At 47.2% G+C, this 10,458-nt stretch overlaps 1 protein-coding gene across 1 annotated transcript in view; it reads left to right on the forward strand.

Annotated features, from left to right (window-relative positions):
* Positions 1 to 10,234, forward strand: part of h6pd (hexose-6-phosphate dehydrogenase (glucose 1-dehydrogenase)) — a 52,547-nt gene extending 42,313 nt beyond the window's left edge. Inside the window, exon 4 of the mRNA XM_060851967.1 lies at positions 5,605 to 10,234. Coding sequence (XP_060707950.1) covers positions 5,605 to 6,968 — 1,364 coding nt within the window. The 3' untranslated portion in view covers positions 6,969 to 10,234. The remainder of the gene's footprint in view (positions 1 to 5,604) is intronic.
* The last annotated feature ends 224 nt before the right edge of the window (positions 10,235 to 10,458 follow it).

Genomic DNA, 10,458 nt, shown 5'->3' on the forward strand with positions numbered 1-10,458 from the left:
ATTCCCTCTCTCCCACCACACCCACTCCCCAACTCCCTCTTCCCCACCACACCCACTCCCCAACTCCCTCTCCCCACCACACCCACCCCAACTCCCTCTCCCCACCACACCCACTCCCCAACTCCCTCTCCCTCACCACACCCATTCCCCAACTCCCTCTCCCCACCACACACACTCCCCAACTCCCTCTCCCTCACCACACCCATTCCCCAACTCCCTCTCCCCACCACACACATTCCCCAACTCCCTCTCCCCACCACACCCACTCCCCAACTCCCTCTCCCCACCACACCCACTCCCCAACTCCCTCTCCCCACCAAACCCACTCCCCAACTCCCTCTCCCCACCACACACATTCCCAACTCCCTCTCCCTCACCACACCCATTCCCCAACTCCCTCTCCCCACCACACACATTCCCCAACTCCCTCTCCCCCATCAAACCCACTCCCCAACTCCCTCTCCCCCATCACACCCACTCCCCAACTCCCTCTCCCTCACCAAACCCATTCCCCAACTCCCTCTTCCCCACCATACCCACTCCCAAACTCCTTCTTCCCCTCGCAACCCTGCACACCGACTCCTTGTCACCACCCACTTCCTGACACCTCGCCCCCCCCTCAAATTCCCACACCCTGACTCCCTCTCTCCGCAATAGTCCGTGACACCCTCTTCACCCCCACACCCTCGCTCCCCATTCCCCAACTCCCCGATGTGATTCACTCTGAAGTACGACCGATGAATTACTTTAGTTCCCACTGAGCCGACATTTAACGCACTGGGTAACGCACTCAATTCGCATCTCAATCTGCATCATCTCTTTAACGTGGGGGCAGGGAGAATGAAGCCGTATATTGACACTAGCTTGCCAGAGATCTTGAAGCAGAGGTACTCTGATTATCTCTGCTGACAGCACTGAGACTGCCCCATGATGGGGCATAGCTCCCTGGACATATCCTATGTGGTCTGCTGCACTGTGTGCGGGAATGACACATAAAACATTGAGGCTCAGGATAGGAATCCAAATGAACGTGGAAAATATTTCCTCCACTCTATTCTGCAGGAACATTTGTGAAGTCCGTTTACTTCAGAGTGAGCTACTGCATCGGTAGAATAAATCTGTAATTATTGAGACTCCAACTTATATGAGGGCAGGCATGTTGATGAGTGGCAATCAGTCCCTTATATTATCTGGAATGGATAATTTGAACGTTACGCTGTTTCTCCCTAATCAGAATTATAGAAGAACGATGCTCGTCAGGAAAAAAAGAGTTTCTTTTTGGAGTCGGGGGGGGCACTTTATTGCAAGTTCACCCTTCCATCTGAACATTGCTGAGATGGTTTTAAATGAGTCCATTAGCTGGGAAAGCAGTTACTGGCTGGATGGTTTTTATGTGTATGAGCTTGGCAGGAATGTACTGGGTTATTGGAGAAACGTAATTGCAACATTTCCAGAGAAGTACTGAATTTTTCAAACTTAAATACGTGTGTCATGGTGAGTAGTTGCCGTGTGTGTTGTTTTCCAGAATTGATGTCCGTTAATAAAAGAGAGGGTTTTTTTTAATGGAGACTGGTGAGGGGATAGAACTCTGAGAGGGAGCTCAGATCAGAGAAAAACAAAACTGGTCACAAGGTGTAGAAAATAACTCAGCAAAGTTACAAGGTGGACAAAATTAAGATCAGGATAAAAAACGATTAGAATGCAATACAATATTAAACAGGCAATGTTGGGGCACCCTGTCCAGTCGTACACAGCATTCGAAACAAGATAATGAATTCAGCATCACAGAATTGCTTTAGTGCAGAAGGAAAGTCGTAGAGTCACAGAGACGTACAAAACGGAAACAGACCCTTTGGTCCAACCCGTCCATGCCGCCCAGATATCCCAAACCAATCTAGTCCCACCTGCCAGCACCCGGCCCATATCCCTCCAAACCCTTCCTATTCATATACCCATCCAAATGCCTTTTAAATGTTGTAATTGTACCAGCCTCTACCACTTCCTCTGGCAGCTCATTCCATACACGTACCACCCTCTGTGTGAAAATGTTGCCCCTTAGGTTTCTTTTATATCTTTCCCCACTCACCCTAAACCAATCCCTCTAGTTCTGGACTCCCCCACCCCAGGGAAAAGACCTTGTCTATTTACCTTATCCATGCTCCTCATGATTTTATAAACATCTGTAAGGTCACCCCTCAGCCTCCGACGCTCCAGGGAAAACAGCCCTAGCCTTTTCAACCTCTCCCTATCGCTCAAATCCTCCAACCCCGGCAAAATCAGATAATAAAGTGTGACACTGAAAAAAGCACAGCAGGTCAGGCAGCATCCGAGGAGCAGGAAAGCCGATGTTTCAAGCAGGACCCTTCTTCACCATTCCTGATGAAGGGCTCCTGCCTGAAACATCGACTCTCCTGCTCCTCGGATGCTGCCTGACCTGCTGTGCTTTTCCAGCAACACTCTTTATTGACTCTGACTCTCCAGCATCAGCAACTCTCACTATCTCCACAGTACAGAAGAAGGCCATTCAGCCCATCGTGTTTGTCCCAGCTCTCTGAACGAGCATTGTGAGCTAGTGCCCGCCATTTCTACACATGATTTCTGTTTAATTAATTGTCTATCACATTCTTGCAATTCTCGATTGAATCTGCCCACTCCTTATTCCAGACCTGAACCACTCACTGTGAGAGAAGTTTATTTTTCACTTTGCAGTTAACTTCTCTTGAAAATCATGTTTTAAATCCCAACTCTCAGCTTCTTGATCCTTTTGACGAACAGGAGCAGTTTCTTCCTTTTTGATCTGCCTAGCCTTCTCACAATTTTGAAAACTTCAATCAAATCCCAACTTCTACTCTACAAGAAAAACAGTCACCACATCTCCAATCAATCCTCATAGCAGATGTTTCTCAGTAAAAACCACATCTTTTTATTCTTATTTATTTCGGAGTGGGGCCAACATAGGAGAAGAACGTCTTCAACCTGGGGTTATGGAAGGAACTGTCACACTTTTATAACCAAGTTACTGGAACTCAATGTGAGTTGTGTTTACATTGCTGCTTTGTTCAAGCAGCAGAGGGAAGTGTTTGAGATACCAAAGCTCTATGGGCAGTGTGTGCAGAGCAAGCTGATTGGGTAGTACAATCAGGACCAATTGTGGAGGCAAGGAGTTATTAAGGAGAAAGTGAAGACTGCAGATGCTGGATATCAGAGCTGAAAATGTGTTGCTGGAAAAGCACAGCAGGTCAGCCAGCATCCAAGGAGCAGGAGATTCGACGTTTCGGGCATAAGCATTCCTGAAGAAGGGCTTATGCCCGAAACATCGAATCTCCTGTTCCTTGGATGCTACCTGACCTGCTGCGCTTTTCCAGCAACACATTTTCAGCCAGGAGTCATTAGCCTGACAAACAGCTTTCTGATTGGTTCCTGGGCAACTGGAAGTTGGCGTATGCGGAATATGGAAGCAGACAGTCTCCAAACTGCCAGAGAAAGTCTCTCTATCTATCTATTGATCTATCTATCTGCCTATATCTCTCTCTCTCTCTCTCTTTCTCTGAATCACGCATACATTTTCTCTCTCAAACACACACATTTGGAAGGATAACATGGAAACTGACAGCGGTGTTGTGAGGTGATTGTTTTCAGCAGCAACAGTAGAGAACTACTCCTGAGGGTGACACCTCACGGTGCAGTACTGAGGGAGAGCTGCACTGTCAGATATGACTTTCAGATAATCACCTCAAACCGTTGTCCCATCTACCCGATCAGCTGGAAGCAAAGAAAGGCATTGGAGATACTCACGCTGTCCTGAGTTGATACTTATCCCTCAATTAACTTCCTAAGAACAGATTATCTGACCATGACCACATTAATGCATGCGGGAACTTGCTGTTTGGAGCAGTTGGTTAGTGTATGGTGGAGTTACCACAAGATTATATGTTCAGTCATTGACTTGGTGAAGTCTGCTCCTTCTCTGAGATTATCAGTACACTTTTGTTTAATGTCCCCTCATTCTGATCTCTGTGGGAATCAACGGGTGTGGATGGGCAGGTAGAGTTGAGGTAGAAGATGAGTCTGATCATTCTCTAATTCATTCCTGAGATATGGGTGTCACTGGCTGGGCCAGTATTTATTGCCCATCCTCCATGATCTTGGACGGGATACTGGTGAGCTGTTGTCTTGTAGTGCTGTGGTGTAGGGACACCCACACTGCTGTTGGGAGGGTGGGGCTATCCACGATTTTGACCCAGTGACACTGAAGAGTCAGTGAAATATTTCCAAGTCAGGGTGATGAGCAGCTTGGAGGGGGGCTCACAGGGGATGCTATCCCACGTACAGAGGAACCTCGATTATCTGAACGAGGTGGGCGAGCACTGTACTTTCGGATAATTGATTATTCAGTTAAGTGATTCAATGCCTCTCCTCTGCGGCTCGGAGTTTTCTGAAGTTTCCTTTTCCCTCGCTCTGCCTGCCTTGCTCCCTCTCTCTGTCTCAGGGTTTGTTTCTGAGCAGACACACACTAGTGTGTAAGGGACCTGCAGCATTGCTGTAGCCTCCTGCTCTAAAACCCCACCCCCAATCAGTTCAATGAGATTGAGACAGTCAGCAGTTGCTAAGTCCGCTCCCCATCAGGAGACAAGGCAGCAGCACACCTCACACACACCATCCCCATCTGATGTCAACCCACCCCCAGCCCAGCCCCCATCCACTTCCCCAACCCCGTCCAACCCCACCACCCACCCGCCCCACACCTGCCCCCGTCTGACCCCCCCCACCCCAAACAAACCCGTGCCCCCCTCCGCCCACACCCACCATCTGCCACCCCACCCCATGCACCCCCCACCCATGGTCCACCCTCCCTCGTTACTGCCCCACCCCACAGTGGCACAGTGGTTAGCACTGCTGCCTCACAGCGCCAGAGACCCGGGTTCAATTCCCGTCTCAGGTGACTGACTGTGTGGAGTTTGCACATTCTCCCCGTGTCTGCGTGGGTTTCCTCCGGGTGCTCCGGTTTCCTCCCACAGTTCAAAGATGTGTGGGTCAGGTGAATTGGCCATGCTAAATTGCCCGTAGTGTTAGGTAAGGGGTATATGTAGGGGTATGGGTGGGTTGCGCTTTGGTGGTTCGGTGTGGACTTGTTGGGCCGAAGGGCCTGTTTCCACACTGTAAGTAATCTAATCTAATCTAATCTCACACACCCTCACCCACACTCTCACACACTCTCACACACATTCACACTCACGCACACACACAGTCTCTCTCACACACACAAACTCACACACACACCCTCACAACACACACACACCCTCATACACACACACACTCACACTTTCACACACACTCACACGCACACACACCCTCATACACACACACACTCTCACAGACACCCTCATACACTCTCACACTCTCACGCACACACCCCCTCATACACACACACACATTGACACTCTCACACACACACACACTCACACACACACACACTCTCTCATACGTACACACCCTCACAACACACACACGCACACACACACAGTCACACACACACCCTCTCTCTCACACACACGCACACATTAGGATATTATTAACGCTGTCGATGTTTTGTCTCGGTTTCAGGTGTAGCGATGTTCCTGGACAGCCCACAGTGGGACAATGTGCCTTTTATACTGACTGCTGGGAAAGCTCTGGATGAACGAGTTGGTTACACTCGAATTCTCTTCAAAACCAAAGCCTTCTGCCTCCAAAATGAGTCAACGAGGAAAGCTGAATTCAGTCAGTGTAGGCAGAGACAGATAATCTTTTACGTCGGCCATGGAGACCTGAATTTTCCAGCTATATTGGTGAGTAAAAACCTGTTCAAACCAGTGATGGACACATCGAGCTGGAAGCAGGTGACAGAATTTCCCGATGTCCAGATGTTTGGACTTCCCTTGTCAGACTATTATATCTACACCCCTGTGATGCAGAAGGATGCTTACGCGGTGTTGATACCTCAGATTTTCCAAGCCAAGAGGGACTGCTTTGTCAACACCGAGGACCTATTGGCATCTTGGAAAGTCTGGACTCCCTTACTGAAAGAGTTTTCCAATGTGAGCCCGCGCATTTATCCAGGAGGGGCCCGGAATGGCGATATGTTGGACTTCAAGGTCGAGGGGAAGACGGTCTCTTTCACCAGGTCTGACCCCATGGCAATCATCTCAGAGAGTCCCAGCCATCAAACGGTGAGTGAATACAAGGCCATAGCATCGACGTTCCGAGGGAATACCTTGGTGTCCGCGGTCACAGAGGACCTGATAGCAAAGCTGGCCTCCTACCTGCAGCAGACAGCCCAGGATGCCGTGCGAGAACATGGGAACTTCCATCTCGCTGTATCAGGGGGCTCGAGCCCCAAAGACTTGTTCAGGAGGTTGGCCGCGCATCACTACACGTTCCCATGGAAACGCACCCACTTTTGGATGGTGGACGAGCGGTGCGTCCCGCTCGATGACCCCAAGTCGAACTTTAGGAGTTTGCACGACAACCTGCTGAAGGACCTGAAGGTCCCTTACGTCAACATCCACCCGATGCCCGTCCACATGAACCAAAGGCTGTGTGTTGAGGACGACCGTGGTGCGGGTCTCTATGCCAATGAGATTGAGATGTTGGTCAACGGGACGAGTTTTGATTTTGTTTTGTTGGGGGTGGGCGCTGATGGCCACACTGCCTCGCTGTTTCCCAACAGCCAGGCTCTAACCCTCGAGCGTAACCTGGTTCTGTTTACAGAAAGTCCAGTCAAACCCCACCAACGGATGACCCTTTCTCTAAGGGCAATCAACAAGGCCAAACATGTCGCTGTTTTAATAACAGGGAGAAGCAAGCATCCGATAGTGGGGACCTTGAGCAAGGAGGGTGAGAAATCTGAGAAATGGCCCATTACAATGGTTCAGCCGTCAGGCGGTGAACTCGTTTGGTTTATCAATCATGATGCACTCTTTGGCTGATCAAGTTCCATGACATTTGGCATCTTCACTGCCTGCCCTCCAGATCCCAATTCAAAACTTTGGGTGTAGCAAATTTACTGAAGTTACTCTGTTAATGAAGTGCTATTTTTGTTCTTGGTATGGGGTGTTAATTCTGGGTGTGGCTATCAAATTGGAGAAATCTTTTCAGGATATGGTAGCGAGCAATAAATTCATTGGGTACATTTTAATTAGTTTCTACTGTGCGATAGAACCCACCCAATGTCATTCTGGACATTTTTAAGTAACTTGTTAAGACGCACATCAGGAACAGGTGGGTCTTGAACTCAGGCCTTCTAGCTAAGAGGTAGGGACAGTACCACTGAGCCACAGGTGGGCTTTAATTTCATTTTGTTGATCACAACTGGATGAAACTTGGATGAGTTCTATAGCTAGACAGGTAATTCATTTAATTAGGTCCCTACATCTCAGTGAAAGTGAGGATGCTGGAGATTAGAGTCAAGATTAGAGTGGTGCTGGAAAAACACAGCAGGTCATGCAGCAACTGAGCAGCAGGAAAATCGATGTTTCAGGCAGGAGCCTGATGAAGGGCTTTTGCCCAAAATGTTGATTTTCCTGCTCCTCAGACACTGCCTGACCTGCTGGGCTTTCCCTACATCGAGCTGATGAAACCAAACAGCTCTCCCGCCGTCAGGTAAATAATCCACAACCTTTTGTAAGTTTCATTAAATGGTGACAGTTCCGTGTGTATGAATGATTGAAATGTTGAGTGGTCGTGTTACAGACAACTGTTCAAATGGTCCAGCTTTCTGGTGACTATGCCCTGTAATAGATGACAATATCTTTTACAAACCAGTTGGTCACAAACAGTCACCCAGATAGATAGGCGTGTCCTTTCCCTGTCTGTCAGCCATGTGTCTTTTTACTCAGGTATCTTTTCAAATAGAAGCCAGGGCATTTAACCACAGAGACTGGACAATGAAGGGAGAGAAAGTGTACAAATACATGTTACAAATTATGGGAACTATTCGGAATTTTGTTTTTCCCCTAAGTGCGGTGCTTGTAACAGAACCTCACTAAAAGCACAAACTTAATTTACATGGCCTTAGCAGTTGCACTGTGTTCAACACAGAAACATATTTCAGTAGTGAACACGTTAGGATGAGAGGGAAGGAAGACACCTTCCTTTAGCAAAGACACATGCTGGGTACCAGCACTGGCTGTAATTCTGACTAACTTGGAGATAGATTGTTAGAGTCCAGAAAGACGCTTACTGAAGGATAGAACTGGAGTTAATCCACACACACTTCTACATTGATCTACAGACTAGCTCATTATGAGCATCCACTTCCTAAACCACCAACAGTTTGTGTCTAAAGGGATTTAAGTGTTCATGTCCATAAGCTGCATACCTACGATTAAACATAATCAACATACAATTAACATTGAGCCTTGTTGTAATATGGGGAGGTTTAGGTGGGAATGTAGGGTAATCAGACTGGTCATGCTTTTCTTGAATGGTGGAACAAATGCGAGAGGTCAACATGTCCAAATATGTATGTGTATGTGTGTGTGTCAGCCTTTGTATTTAATTTTTTACGATGATGATTCACTGGTGGGATGTGTTTTTCGCTGGCAAGGCTGACGATTAACACAGGGCTTGAAACACCAGTGGAATGAAACTTGCTGTCTGTACGTTATAATTTTGCACTGAATGTTGAAGAGACACTGAAGGCACCAGTTTGTGAGTGATTGTGGGAGACCACCAGATCACTTCACTTAGCTACGTTGTATGAACAATCCGGCTAACATTACCAGACAGATGTTTCTCCAGTGGGGGAATTAATACAAGTTGCCAATCCGGTAATAGATTTTTAATTTCATATTAAGTTGTCATTGACTTTGCTTTGACCTTTTCTTCTTCATGATCCGAGGTCTTTTGTTCTTATGTTGTTCCCGGTTACCTTCCATCCTGGAATATTCAACAATCGTGCGTACAGCATACAAAATGCACTGAGTTAACTTGTGGCTTTGCCTCAGTTCAAGGTGTGTCTCATTTTGAAGACCCCTGAATTGTGAAGTTTGATATTTTCCCACGTGGTTGACATTCTATTGTTGAACAGGTTTTGGTTTCTTGCGGCCTGAATTAACTGCTACATTTACTTGTATAACACACTGCACTGCAGCATTTAATAATGTGTGGGAAGTGCTATAGAACATCACAGAGACTGTTTTTAAAAGATTTCATGCATATAGCGCCTTCCACTGTCTCAAGCCATCCTCATGTGCTTGACATCTAATGGTGGACATCCAAATGCAGAAATGTATTCTGGGATACATAGCACAGCAAGCTGTCACAGCAGTCATGTGACAATGTTTAGATCACCTGCTTTGGGATGATGGTTCAGGGGTTTGGCATTGACCTGGGACAGTGGAAATTGAGCCATAGTCTTTGAAGCCTACTATAGAGGAATAGTCAAGGCCTTAGTTTAACTCGAGTGTCGGTCTGGATTCTATATTCTGAACTTTGAACTTTCAACCTCCTAATTCAGAGATGTGAGTGCTAACTCTTAGCTACAGCTGACATGGAAACTAAACATGAAACGTATTCCCGTCGTCACTTTGTTAATACTATCCATTCATAAGTGTTTGAATAAGCAATTTGCAGCTCTGGATTGTTAAAGGATTTTAATTCACTCAGTGTATAAGACATGCTGCATTTCCTGTTCAACACTCTGCAATTCAATGACCTTTCCCACTCACTAATGAGAATATTATCTCGGTTGTAGACTTTAAAGATTGATTGCTTGTTGCATTGATGCTGCTGTTATTGTCCTGTCTTAATGTTGTAATGAAGTGTGATTTTGCTTGAATTTATCAGCTGGGACCTGGTTTAAGATAAAACCAGGAAAAGCTGGTCTGACTTCTTTATATAAAAAAAAGAGCAAATACGAACCTCCAGAGTCGATCACCATCCTCCTCTGCCGAGTTTCAGGTGCTATGTCTGGCACTTACAATGGCTCAGTGCTTAGCACTGCTGCTGCACAGGGTTTGATTCTGTCCTCAGTTTACTGTCCATGTAGAGTTTGTACAGTCGCTCCGTGTCTGTATGGGTTTCCTCTGGGTGCTCTGGTTCCCTCCCACAGTCCAAAGATGTGCAGGTTAGAGTGGATTGGCTATACTAATAGCCTCATAGTGTCCAGAGGTGTGCAGGATTGGCCATGTTAAATTGCCCATAGAGTGCAGGCTAGCTCGATTAGCCATGGGGAATGTGGAATTATGGGCAAAGGGTGGGGGAGGGGGGTTGGATGTTGGTGGGATGCTCTTCAGAGGCTCGATGCAGACTTTCCACAGTGTAGGGATTCCATGTGCAGCGTCATTGGTCTCTCTCCACAATGGGGGGAGCTTGGCAGTACAGGGGCCTGGGCTTACCCTGAACCAGTGTAGATAGGACCACTCTCGCTCAAAGCCTGCTGTTCAACAAATGGCATTCGCCAGAAGGAACTTATCT

The sequence above is a fragment of the Hemiscyllium ocellatum genome, chromosome 37, assembly GCF_020745735.1.
Source record: "Hemiscyllium ocellatum isolate sHemOce1 chromosome 37, sHemOce1.pat.X.cur, whole genome shotgun sequence".
Lineage (NCBI taxonomy): Eukaryota > Metazoa > Chordata > Chondrichthyes > Orectolobiformes > Hemiscylliidae > Hemiscyllium > Hemiscyllium ocellatum.